The sequence below is a fragment of the Salvelinus alpinus genome, chromosome 27 (assembly GCF_045679555.1).
Source record: "Salvelinus alpinus chromosome 27, SLU_Salpinus.1, whole genome shotgun sequence".
NCBI lineage: Eukaryota > Metazoa > Chordata > Actinopteri > Salmoniformes > Salmonidae > Salvelinus > Salvelinus alpinus.
This window is the reverse complement of record NC_092112.1, coordinates 33,207,627-33,221,423: the sequence shown is the minus strand read 5'-3', so window position 1 is coordinate 33,221,423 and position 13,797 is coordinate 33,207,627. Positions and strand designations below refer to the sequence as shown.

The window sequence follows — 13,797 nt, the reverse complement described above, 5'->3', positions numbered from 1 at the left end:
GTGAATTAAAACAATATATGCATTTTCCCATCAAAAGTCAGTGCGTAAAAACAACAAAACATTATTTATAAAAAGCACTCTATTAATATGTTTTTTGAACATTATAATTTTTTACAAGCACGATAGATGCACTTTTAGTTTATGGTTGACCCAGCTTGTTGGCCATTATCGAATCGGCGTTTCTAAGCTAGTTCAAAGCACTTGAATGCATCCAACTGGTATTTATGACTTCATAACTGGTAATTACCACCTTCTCACTTGGCTATGAATGCAGCATTAGATGGCCATCACCTCAACTAAATAAATATAATTTTTTTATTTTCAATTGAGAGAACCAATATGAATATGTGTTATTATAAAGCAAAACATAAAACATTATTTAAAATCCTGACGTCACATTATGCGCCGGTAGTGAGTAACGCGGGAGATTGAAAAACGTAAATAAACACCGTGTTGAGGATAACTAGCTAATGTTGCTAACTACAAGTTTGGCAATATGTTGAAAAGGGTGCCCAAGGCTACATTAAAGTCTCTAATGAAGATGAAAGCCAACATTCGTATAGGCACAGCCGCAGATGCAATGGTATGTTTGTTGAAAATGCTCTCGTAGCTAGCTAACATGCTAGCTAGGCTAAACGTTACAGCACTGTTTGTTTTAAAACGAACAGCTTTCAAGCACAGGTAAACATGCAATACAGCTAGCGTTATAGTAGCTGTGTAACCTAGCCTAGCTAGTAGGATAGTTCTCTAATTTTCATGTGTTTCAGTGCCTGAATTTGAATGTCCATTTTAGGTTGAGCTGAACCTGCTGCTATTTCTGCATAGCATCGCAGAAGAGGCGAGGACGAAAGCTTTTGAGGAGAAATCGGCTACTATCAAAGCACACCACGTCAAAGCAGTATCCAAGGTATGGGGATTCCCAGCAACATTGGGGGCAGAACACAGGGTGCATATCAATGGGCTAAAGGGTCTTTCTCTCCTTCATCAGCACTGATCTGAAATAGCCTGGACAGGTGAAAGCAAGTTCCCGCTAATGTGATGGGTTTTCAGATCAGTACATAACAATGTAGATGAGGCTATTGAATTGTTACCTTTAAAAAAAGTCCTTTATAGACAGAGGGGCAAATGTCTGTGGTTGCTGTATAGACATCATAGATTTTATGGTAGTGAGTTAGCCCTACAGGCCCTTCGTCATATACAGTTATTTAAACTGTAATATTCTGCCTTAGGGCATACCTTTGAAGTGGCGTGTGAGATATTTGCCTACCTGTGCCTGTTTAGCAACGTGGACAAATACAAATATCTGTGGATGGTTCTTATAGGAAATTGTTGTATGCATCGCCAAGCAGTACCAAGGACAGAATCCAATTGTTAGATGCTACCACCCCCCTCCCTCCTCCTCCTCCTCCTCCTCCTCCAAATCAAACCTGCTGCCCAATTGCGAGGCTTATTAGTTAGACAAACAGGTGTGAAACAGACAGGTGTGCGTGCTAAAAATATAATCATAATAATATGCCATTTAGCAGAAGTGATGTAGTCAAGCATGCATACATTTTATGTATGCGCAAGACACACGTGGGCAAGCTAAGCAAGACACAACATGGAATAAACGTTTGGTTTTGATTTGGGCGGGGGCGGGGGGGGGTAGCGTCTAACAATGGAATGCAATTATTTTCTGGGTAGTGCTTGGCGACGCAAATAACGATTTCCTCAGAACAATCCAAGGATATGCTCTCCGACGTGGGAAAAGTGTCGCCGGACAGGTACACGTCGGCAAATATCTCGCAAGGTGGCTAAATGTTATACAGCTATAGTCGAGTCATGTGGATTAATGAATATCCTACATTGAGATGTCCTATTCCTTTAGTTCATTTGTCAGAGGATTGTCTTATGTTTCCTGACTTTATCATGCTACTTTCCAAATGTCAATGAGGATTTCTTGTCTTTCCTTAGAAACTGCTTAAACAAGCCCGAGGGTGAAGAGGAGAGACCTTTCTAAAAGAACATGATTCAACAACTGATTTTATTAATTGTGAGATTGGCCTGAATTATATATTGAACCTATATTTTTGGTTTTATGTTCAGTTTTAATCTTTTCTTTGGTCTCTAGTTTTTGTCTCTATGCATTTTATCTATTTTGTCTGTCATGTTGTATTTCCACAATGCACAGAGATTTTTAGAACGCTTTTATATGCTGTCCAATTAAATGTTGTGTTCTGTAGATCTATCTCTGGTGTAGGCCTTGTTGTCCCTGCCATGTTCCATCAAGCTGACTAGAATGTTTTTTTCCTGTTATACTAGCCTAGTTCCCTGTCAGAGAAATGTACTTATTTTGAGAGGAGTGACACAAAATACAGACGCTGGCGCCAAGGCTACCATCATCCAGCTAACTTGACACAACTGTCGGAAGCATTGGGGTCAACATGGGCCAACATCCCTGTGAAATGCTTTCGACACCTTCATATAGTACGTGCCACCGAATATTAGGAAGGTGTTCCTAATGTTTGGTATAATCGGTGTAAGATGCTCTTTAGTACTCTGGCCAGTACAGTTGGTGTTCGATGCCAATAACGTTTTCCTTTGTTAAAAAAAAAATGTAAAAGAAGAAAGTTGCACACTATGTACAGTATGCTCCCAACAATTGAATGGTTAAACCAACGTTTCGGCACACAGTGCCTTCTATCGGTTTCCTTGTCACGAAGGCAATAGCCAGCTAGCATTTATGAAAGCCTAGAGCCTCATCCTCAGGCCTATATTCTCTGTCATCAACAGTTGGTCACGGTGGTCAGAGCTGCAGGATGAAAGCTTCAAAGACCAGGCATTGGCCTGCCCCCAAACTCCTCCCAAATCCCTTGCCTATTCACCCTACATACATGATCCGCATGTCAAGATGTTATCCCACTCATCTTTTACTACAGAGGGGTTTCTGAAGCCATGGCACTTGACTTGTGTGGCATTTGTTTTCACGTGAGTGCGTTCTTAGCACTCCAATCAATGTTTTTTTTCTTATAGAGCCCTGTAGGAGGTCTGCTGTAGGGATCTTAAGTTCTTTCTTCATTGTGATAATCAGGTTTATTATGATGAGAAGAACATTCACACAAGACACAATGTACTGCAATTCTACTAATGGACTGATGCATAGTATATTTTTTACTGTATGCCTTAGCCTCATGCTCAATCATATTTTGGTGGCTTGGCATGAAAATCAACAATTTGAACCAGTGTCTATCTCTCCACCTCTCTCTCTCATCCCCCATTGTCTCCCTCCTTATCCTCTTGCTTTCCCCCACCTCCAGCTGGGTTGTTTCCAGATTTGGTGAATTTGATTTGGTGTTCCAGCGAGCTTAGCCTCTCCTTGTTTCTATTCACAGTTAGCATGGGGTTTCTGGGTGTGTAACCCCACCCGTCGGACCTTTGACCCTCTACCAGTCCCAGTGTCTGCCTCTGACAGCCCCCCCCCCCCCCCCCCACACACTGCTCCAGACAGACAGTTATAGGAGAGCAGCTCAGAGCAGCTGTCACTCTGTTCAGGATCCCGGTGCAGATGTAGGGCAAAACCAACAAAACATGATGTTCAGTGGGAACTGGAAAGGCAAAAACTATGTTTTTCCTACACTGCAAGAAAGCTTACTTGTACAGCTAGAAGAGTGTTATATTATCTAAATATCAATGTTATATTTTTCTTGAGGGAACAGGGAACAACATGCTAACATTTTTGTAATTTCACTGGGGGAAAAATACTACTCTCTTCTGTAATGTAGAAATATGTAGGATTGTGAGAAAGTGTATGGGAGCACCTACTCAATTTGGTCTTAGACTCGTCCAGCTCCCCTGTCTGCCAGCGTCTTTGGGTATCGTCTCTAACAAATAAATCCACTCCAACGTCAACCCTCTGAAAGCTGCTGACACTGTTTTTGACAATTTCCAGAAACCAGAAGTAGGGACTGTAGAATATATGTTATTCTTCTCCCCCTCCCCTGCTGAAAAGCACATGCATTTGAGTGTGGCTGACCCCACTGTGGTGTCCATCTAGCTACCAACTTTAATATAACCTTAATTCCAAAGAGGGTAAAATGCTAATTCAGATATCATTTCTGATTTGGATTCTGCACTTCATGGATCTTATTTATAAACAGTATTACTCAAGACATCCACGACACAGACACAGACATACTGTACAGTTGATGTCGGAAGTTTACATACACTTAGGTTGGAGTCATTGAAACTAATTTTTCAACCAGTCCACAAATTTCTTGTTAACAAACGATAGTTTTGGAAAGTCAGTTAGTACATCTACTTTGTGCATGCATGACACAAGTAATTTTCCCAACAATTGTTTACAGACAGATTATTTCACTTATAATTCACTGTATCACAATTCCAGTGGGTCAGAAGTTTACATACACTAAGTTGACTGGCTTTAAACAGCTTGGAAAATTCCAGAAAATTATGTCATGGCTTTAGAAGCTTCTGATAGGCTAATTGACATCATTTGAGTGAATTGGAGGTGTACCTGTGGATGTATTTCAAGGCCTACCTTCAAACTCAGTGCCTCTTTGCTTGACATGGGAAAATCAAAAGAAATCAGCCAAGACCTCAGAAAAACAATTGTAGACCTCCACAAGTTTGGTTCATCCTTGGGAGCAATTTCCAAATGCCTGAAGGTACCACGTTCATCTGTACAAACAATAGTACGCAAGTATAAATACCATGGGATCACGCAGCCGTCATACCGCTTAGGAAGGAGACGCGTTCTGTCTCCTAGAGATGAACGTACTTTGGTGCGAAAAGTGCAAATCAATCCCAGAACAACAGCAAAGGACCTTGTGAAGATGCTGAAGGAAACAGGCACAAAAGTATATATCCACAGTAAAACGAGTCCTATATCGACATAACCTGATAGGCCGCTCAGCAAGGAAGTAGCCACTGCTCCAAAACCGCCATAAAAAAGCCAGACTACGGTTTGCAACGGCACATGGGGACAAAGATTGTACTTTTTTGGAGAAATGTTCGCTGGTCTGATGAAACAAAAATAGAACTGTTTGGCCATAAGGACCATCGTTATGTTAGGAGGAAAAAGGGGGATGCTTGCAAGCCGAAGAACACCATCTCAACCGTGAAGCATGGGGGTGGCAGCATCATGTTGTGGGGGTGCTCTGCTGCAGGAGGGCCTGGTGCACTTCACAAAATAGATGGTATCATGAGGTAGGAAAATTATGTGGATATATTGAAGCAACATCTCAAGACATCAGTCAGGAAGTTAAAGCTTGTTCGCAAATGGGTCTTCCAAATGGACAATGACCCCAAGCATACTTCCAAAGTTGTGGCAAAATGGCTTAAGGACAACAAAGTCAAGGTATTGGAGTGGCCATCACAAAGCCCTGACCTCAATCCTATAGAACATTTGTGGGCAGAACTGAAAAAGCTTGTGCGAGCAAGAAGGCCTACAAACCTGACTCAGTTACACCACCTCTGTCAGGAGGAATGGGCCAAAATTCACCCAACTTATTGTGGGAAGCTTGTGGAAGGCTACCTGAAACAATTGTCCCAAGTTAAACAATTTAAAGGCAATGCTACCAAATACTCATTGAGTGTATGTTAACTTCTGACCCACTGGGAATGTGATGAAAGAATTAAAAGCTGAAATAAATAATTCTCTCTACTATTATTCTGACATTTCACATTCTTAAAATAAAGTGGTGATCCTAACTGACCTAAGACAGGGAATTTTTACTAATGTCAGGAATTGTGAACAACTGAGTTTAATGTATTTGGCTAAGGTGTATGTAAACTTCCGACTTCAACTGTAAATAGTCAACCGACACGTCCACTTGAACCATGGTCCCTGTTTGTGTCTCGGAGTGCAGGGAAGACTGTGTTTCCTGCTTCAACAGGAACTTCCGCACTCGCTGCCAACCAGGCCACTACCTGTACAGGGGGAAGTGTGAGGACAGCTGCCCCGAGGGCCTGACCCAAAACCAGTGCTTAATTTGTCAATTTTGTAAGTCTTGTAGTGGATGCGAGCTTTGACTGGAAGCCATTGGAGTGTGCAGAGGAGCTAGGTGACATGGCAGAACTTGGGAAGGTTGAGAACCAGGCGGCCTGCAGCATACTGAATAAGTTACAGGGGTTAGATGGCACCAGCGGCGAGCTCAGCCAACATCGAGTTGCAGTAGTCCAGACAGGAGATCAGATGTGCCTGGATTAGGACCTGCACTACTTCTTGTGTGAGGTAGGCTTGTACTATACAGATGTTGTAGAGCATGAACCTGCAGGAGCGAGTCACTGCATTGATGTTAGTAGAGAACGACCAGGTGTTGTCCAGGGTCACACCAAGGTTCTTTGCACTCTGGGATGGCGACACTGTGGAGTTGTCAACCGTGATGGAGAGTTCTTTGAGCGGGCAGGCCTTCCCCTGGAGGAAGAGCAGCTCTGTCGTGTCGAGGTTGATCTTGAGGTGGTGAGCTGACATCCAAGCTGAGATATCTGCCAGGCTGCCTGGGTGTTAGAAGGGGGGAAGAAGAAAAGTAGGTGAGTATCGTCCGCATAGCAATGATAGGAGAGACTATGTGAGGATACGACGAAGCTGACTGACTTGGTGTATGGAGAGAAGAGGAGAGGGCTTAGACCCAAGCCCTGGGTGACACCAGTAGGGATAGTATGTGGTGCAGACACAGGTAGGATGCAATCTAAGAGTGTACAGAGCCTGAGAGGGTGGAGAGGAGGATCTGATGGTTCACGGTGTCGAAGGCAGAGGATAGATCTAGGAGAATGAGAACAGTTGAGAGTCAGCCAGCTTTGGCAGTGCGGAGAGCCTCCGTGACACAGAGAAGAGAAGTCTCGGTTGAGTGACCCATCTTGAAGATCACACATTGTGGAAGTAGACCGATATACAGGACATATTTACAGTGCCATCGGAAAGTATTCAGACCCCTTGACTTTTTGCACATTTTGTTACGTTACAGCCTTATTCTAAAATTGATTAAATTACTTTTTTCCCTCAGCAATCCACACACAATACCCCATAATGACAAAGTGAAAACAGGTTTATAGAAATGTTTGCAAATGTATTAAAAATAAAAAACAGAAATACTTATTTACTTAAGTATTCAGACCCTTTGCTATGAGACTCGAAATTGAGCTCAGGTGCATCCTGTTTTCATTGATCATCCTTGAGCTTTTTCTAAAACTTGATTGGAGTCCACCTGTGGTAAATTCAATTGATTGAACATTATTTGGAAAGGCACACACCTGTCTATATGAGGTTCCACAGTTGACAGTGCATGTCAGAGCAAAAACCAAGCCATGAGTTCAAAAGGATTGTCCATAGAGCTCCGAGACAGGACTGTGTCGAGGCACAGATCTGGGGTAGGGTACCAAAAAATGTCTGCAGCATTGAAGGTCCCCAAGAACACAGTGGCCTCCATCATTCTTAAATGGAAGAAGTTTGGAACCACCAATAACCCGATGGTCACTCTGACAGATCTCCAGAGTTCCTTTGTGGAGAACCTTTCAGAAGGACAACAGTATGTAAAACAGTATGTGGACACCCCAAATTAGTGGATTCAGCTGTTTCAGCTAAACCTGTTGCTGAAAGGTGTATAAAATGGAGCACACAACCATGCAATCTCCATAGCTAAACATTGGCAGTAGAATTACTTTATTGAAGAGCTCAATGACTTTCAATGTGGCACCGTCATAGGATGCCATCTTTCCAACAAGTCAGTTCGTCATATTTCTGCCCTGCTAGAGCTGCCCTGGTCAACTGTAACTGCTGTTATTGTGAAGTGGAAACGTAGGAGGAACAACGGCTCAGCCGCAAAGTGGTAGGCCACACAAGCTCACAGAACGGGATCGACGAGTGATGTAACGCATAAAAATAATCTGTCCTCGGTTGCAACACTCACTAAAATTGGTTCACTAAAATTCATGAAATTGGTTTCCATGGCCGAGCAGCCACACACAAACCTAAGATCACCACAATGCCAAGCGTCGGCTGGAGTGGTGTAAAGCTTGCCGCCATTGGGCTCTGGAGCAGTGGAAACGCGTTCTCTGGAGTGATGAATCATGCTTCATCATCTGGCAGTCCGACGGAATAATCAGGGTTTGGCCAGAAGAACCCCAATGCATAGTGCCAACTGTAAAGTTTGGTGGATTATGAATAATGGTCTGGGGCTGTTTTATGGTTCGGGCTAGGAACCTTAGTTCCAGTGAAGGGAAATCTTAACTCTACAGCATACAATGACATTCTAGATGATTCTGTGCATCCAAATTTGTGGCAACAATATGGGGAAGGCCATTTCCTGTTTCAGTGTGACAATGCCCCTGTGCACTAAGCGAGGGCCATACATAAATGTTTTTTCAAGATTGTTGTGGAAGAACTTGACTGGCCTGCATAGAGCCCTGACCTCAACCCCATTGATCAACTTTGGGATTAATTGGAACACTGACTGTGGGCCTAATGGATGGTTGGATCGATATAGCATTTGGATGGACAGATGGAGGACTGGATTGACTGGGTTGAGAGAGAGACCCTAATGATGGGGCCAGAACTCAAACTCTGTCTTGCCTGTAGTCAAGACGGTGTGCAGCAGTTTATTCCTCTATCATTTGCTGTATAATAATGGGCATCCAACATTGTGGATTTATTACAACATGTTACCTCAACAATCCATTCCAGGAAACAGTCACTAAATTGTTATGGACTGAAGTAAGCAGTGTTCAGAAAGCAAACTGTCTTTTCAGATTATTTTTTTGTTTCTATCATCATCATGACAGTGGCTAGCCTACTTGTTCTACAAGTGTAGCATTTCTCTATATATCAAGTCAAATTTAACCTAATGATGCCGTTTTATGATTAAAATATTTGGTATGGTCCCACATTGGTTTCTTTGTGTAGGAGATGTTTATGTCAATTATATTGTTTTCACAAATGGCTGAATTAAAAAATGAACCAACGAACTTTGTTTTTAGGTGGCAAGCGTTTTCCAAAGATTTCTATAGCTTATAAACATTTTCAAAAATGGATATGATCTCCCTTCGCCAGTAGCGATAAATAGTAATGGCGTATTTTTGTAGGCACTAACTCCATCATGGTTCATTGGACAAAGTCTATGCAGAAATTATTGGTGTTTTTGTAGGGATTGTGGATAAAGACCAAAAATAAGGTCTGTGGTATACAGGAGATTTTATAAATGTTGTTCTATTAGATAATCTTCATCAGATAACGTAACTTTTTGTGAATTTTGAAGTATTTATGTAATTAAAAAAACACAAAGTCTTCATAATTCATAAAGGTAATGTTAACTGATTTCTATTCTCTCAGACCTTATATTCGGCGTTTATCCCAAAACCCTATTCTTTCCCCATTTTGAACGAACTAGAGGTAACTCATTTCCGGTTTTAGCATTACAAACTGACAAACTGGCGAGCTCTATGCTGTATATAGTAGCTATGGGCAAATATTGTCTATTATATTGACAAGATATTCGAGTGACCGCTCTAACAATGGAAATACATGTCCTCAAAGATGGAAGACAGGCGGGAGGTTACATCAGGTGGGACCATTCTAGCCAATGAGTGTGAACAACAGGCCATAGAGATATATACAGGACTCATTTTTGTATCTGTACCTTCGCGTCTGTGACAGCATGGGCAGTGAAGCCATGCCCATTTTAAAGATGTCAATTGTCCTCTTCATTGGCTGCTTGCTCCCAACTCATAAGAATCCCCACCCAGTTGACTACTTTAAAATGGTGGAAGCCCGCAATCGCAATGTCCATGCTAAAACGGGTTATGTCCATGTCCTCTATCCATCTCTGGCAATAGGCAGAACTCGGATATAAAGTCGTGTTTTTTTAAGTTGGCAAAATGTCACATGCGTCCACTTATATCAGTGCTTTCGTAACAACATAACCATTACGAAACTTATATTCAATCAAATAAGCCTCACGAAGCAAATTAACAATTACATTTTTGTTGACCAAATTCGACACCCTCTCATTGGCGTCTACACAAAAATGTCTCACTTCGTGGGCTTATTTTCTTGACAGATTTTGTTTAGAGTAAAACCTCTCGCTTCGCCTTTTCCTCTCTGAAAGAGGAGGAACGACACTATTTTGCTTTGTTTTGGTAGCATCTATTTTGCGAACTGTCTAAATAGCTACGTCACTGAGCGAAGTGCAAACAGTATTTTTGACAGGTGAGTATGGATGAAATTCACCCAAGTGAGAAAACAGTCAAGGGGTGTGTCTCAATTTTGACAACTGGGCCTCCGAAGCTAGCAAGCTAACGTTACAAGAAATAGCTAGCTAGTTTCATGACGACAAAATCATACCATCGATGTGTCGGTTTAGTAACTACATATATTTTGTATGGACAGTTTTCTTATGCATTATCTAATGCACGTATGTTCTCTAGATTAGCAAGATGCCTAATAACGTTATAGCGAAATAGACGACAATATCATACTATCGATGTGTCTGTTTAGTAACGTTAACTACATATATTTTGTATGGACAGTTTTCCTATTAATTCTATAATGCACATATGTTCTCTTTAGATTAGCAAGATGGCTAATAACGTTATAGCGAAATACTGTATAGTTAGTCTTTTTAGCTAGCTGGCTAGCTAACTTTGGCAGGCTTTGTTTTTGTTGCGCAAAACAAACAGTGAGAAGCGAGTTACCAGTGTTACAATCTCTCTGGGAAAGAGTGCAGAGACAATATCATCTTTTCAACAATCTTTTTCCATAGAGAGGAACTTTGAGAGAATACAGAATTCATCCTGATGACATCCCAGTAACTGCACTTGAAACAGTAAGGAGATAATTTATTTTCCATCATAGTACTTTTAGAAATAAGATTGTGATTTAAAGGTTCTAGCCAGCTAAATCGTCTGAAGCTCAAATTGAGATATTTAGGCCTATTGCTAATTTAATATCTCATGACAGCTTTGCGATTTGATTCTCCAGGGTGACAAGATTATTGCTAATCCTATGAAGCTTCAATCTTGAATATCCAGATTTTGATAATAGAGTAAAATTAGGCTGCAGGTTTGTTTGTCTGTCTCAGCATTTGCCTAACTTGCTGTGTCTCCCCTCAGCATGGCGAGCTGTGGTGAGGTGGACCACTCAGTGGACTCGGTGTCCTCCTCAAAGGTGGAAGACGGAGGGGACGCCTTCACTGGTGACTCCCCCAGCTCACCTACCCCCTCGGCCAACCCCGTGCCGGAGTGTGCCATCTGCCTCCAGACCTGTGTCCACCCGGTTCGCCTGCCCTGCCGCCACGTTTTCTGTTTCCTGTGCGTCAAAGGAGCCTCCTGGCACAGCAAGCGCTGCGCTCTTTGCCGACAGGAAGTACCTGAGGACTTCCTGGAGCATCCCACTCTTCTGTCCCCAGAGGAGCTGAAGGCAGCAGCCGCAGGAGGGCGAGGAGGAACCGGGCCGGGGAGCGCTGGGGGAGACCATGCATGGTACTACGAGGGGAGGAACGGCTGGTGGCAGTATGACGAGAGGACCAGCCGTGAGCTGGAGGACGCTTTCGCCAAGGGCAGGAAGAGCGCCGAGATGCTGATTGCTGGCTTCCTGTACGTGGCTGACCTGGAGAACATGGTGCAGTACCGCCGCAACGAGCACGGTCGCCGCCGACGCATGAAGCGTGATGTGGTAGACATTCCCAAAAAGGGCGTGGCCGGACTCAGACTGGACCCTGACCCCACCCCCCCAGTTGTTGCCGTGGCAGCTGTTCCGGTCACAGCGGCAACAGTGGAACGGCCAAGCTCTGCTGATGGGGAGGATGTGACTGGACGGTCCCAGGCGGGTGGCTTAGGGGTTGTCATCCCGGCTCCTCCAGTCAGACCCCCCACAGTCCTGGGGGCCCACCCTGCCACCGCAGCCTCCATCTCCCTTGAAGACTCTCTGTCCCAGCTCCTCATCAGCCAACCAGAGGGGGAGGAAGAGGAGAATGAAGAGGTAGCTTCAAGAATAAGCCAGGTGTACGAGTCAGCATCTGGTAGCAGTGAGGATGAGGATGGTGCTGGTGATGAAGTAGGGCGGGGGTGGGATAGGGAAAGGGGGGGACGAGAAGTTGGGTCTCGACGGAGGCCCAGACATAGACTCCTACAGCGCCGGCTCAGGGAGGTCCAGCCTGACAGACTGCCACCTGGTGGTGGGTCCTCCAGCGGAGGCCTCAGTGTGCGCTCACGCAGCCCTGACGGTCAATGCACTGTCACTGAGGTGTGACCACAACTGGACCACTGTCTCTGCACTCAACCGGCTCAGCAAAAAACATATTCACTCCATGCCCATGGTGGTATTGAATAACCCAGTGGAAGACACCAGATCAGCCACTTGCATTACATATACAGCAACATAGGCTAATCCATAATTTATAATACGTCAGCCAGTAAGATTATGCAAAATAGCACACATAATAAAATAGCCCATACTGTTCCACTCTCTGCCACTAACCATTTGAGCCTGTGTTAGTACCAAAAGGCATGGTCAGCCTTAATAGGCTATCTACAGAGAAATTGTGAAATGATAAAGGTTTGATGTTTGGAGATGACTTAACCTTTTAAATGTAGCATCCCATCTCTAACAGGAGGCAAAAATCTTGTTTTGTGTAATGGCTGTTTACTGTAATGATTGTTCTAACATCTCCATTGAGCGTGCATGAGTCAGTGTGTGTACTGAAGTCATATTCCAGACGAATATAAAAATATGTTTCTTAAATGTCCAATGCAGCTGTTTTTACCTCGATATCAAATTATTTCTGGGTAACAATTAAGTACCTTAAATAGCACCTTTTTGTTTGATATTTTATTAGGACCCACAAGAGGTCGCTGTAAGCTTGGCCACAACAGTTCTGCAAACCCACCCCATAGATCCCCATCTTGACACAGAACTCGCCAAGCCACCAATAGGAAGACATACTGTGTCGTTCTTGCCTGTTTGCAGCCATGGAAACAAATTTCAAGTGCAAAACAAGTGAGAACACTTGTAACTACTGAATGGAAGGTATTTTAAATTACAACAAGATCACAAATATGCACACAGGTTCTATACATCAGTGGTGGAGCATGGAAATGAGCAAGCAGAGATTGCGAATTTAAGCTCTTTAATCTGTCAGTAGCTGTGTGCACACTCAATTCAAACGTGATGCATGTCACACATTCCTAAGTAGAAAAGGTGACCTACAAAGACAGGTAGAAGTAGGAAGAAGTGATTGGAGATTTTTTACGAAGGACTTCCTCATGAAAGATGAAACAAACGAAGATGTTGAGAAAATATGCTGAAGATACTATGAAAATTGGATGGAAGATGCATTGTACACACACCTGATCATGAGTGTTTGAGTTGTCTGAACGTTGAACCTATTATTTTGATACTCTTCTGTCAATTGATTATTGCCATGTTTTAAAAAGTATTTTTGACTTTTAATTAATACGATTTAACTTCCGTGTGTGGTCTTTCTTGTTTAACTGTGATGTTTTATCAAAACAATAAAGTGTTTGTCTATTATTTGACCTTAATTGAAGTCATGAGTTCGATGTTGTGGGTAACTTAACCGTAATATGACAATTTATTTGAAAGGGATAGCTAGTACTTATGCATTATGGCTTTAGGTGATACTGTATGTTCAATTTGCATCGTGGATCAGCATTGTGACTCAGCATCGTGACTAGACCCACAAGGTCTTGTGTACCTTTATTTGACCAGGCAGGTCAATTAAACAACAAATTCTTATTTACAATGACGACCTGGCATGAGGCAAAAGGCCTCCTGTGGGCCAGGGG

At 42.9% G+C, this 13,797-nt stretch overlaps 2 protein-coding genes across 3 annotated transcripts; both read left to right on the top strand.

Annotated features, from left to right (window-relative positions):
• The first annotated feature begins 325 nt into the window (after positions 1-325).
• On the top strand, positions 326-2,227 carry cenpw (centromere protein W). Its single transcript, XM_071370374.1, has 3 exons — positions 326-583; positions 794-907; positions 1,954-2,227. Exons 1-3 carry the CDS (start codon positions 497-499, stop codon positions 1,978-1,980), a joined length of 228 nt encoding a protein of 75 aa, XP_071226475.1. The 5' UTR covers positions 326-496; the 3' UTR covers positions 1,981-2,227.
• A 7,555-nt stretch (positions 2,228-9,782) lies between these two features.
• Positions 9,783-13,533, top strand: LOC139556430 (E3 ubiquitin-protein ligase rnf146-like). Of its 2 annotated transcripts, none has more exons than XM_071370371.1 (3): positions 9,783-10,201; positions 10,755-10,817; positions 11,104-13,533. In XM_071370371.1, the coding sequence occupies exon 3, from the start codon at positions 11,105-11,107 to the stop codon at positions 12,239-12,241; it is 1,137 nt and encodes a 378-aa protein (XP_071226472.1). In that variant the 5' UTR covers positions 9,783-10,201; positions 10,755-10,817; position 11,104; the 3' UTR covers positions 12,242-13,533. The 2 variants fall into 2 exon arrangements, with proteins under 2 accessions (XP_071226472.1, XP_071226473.1); XM_071370372.1 differs by lacking the exon at positions 9,783-10,201 and adding an exon at positions 10,231-10,371.
• Positions 13,534-13,797: the final 264 nt, after the last annotated feature.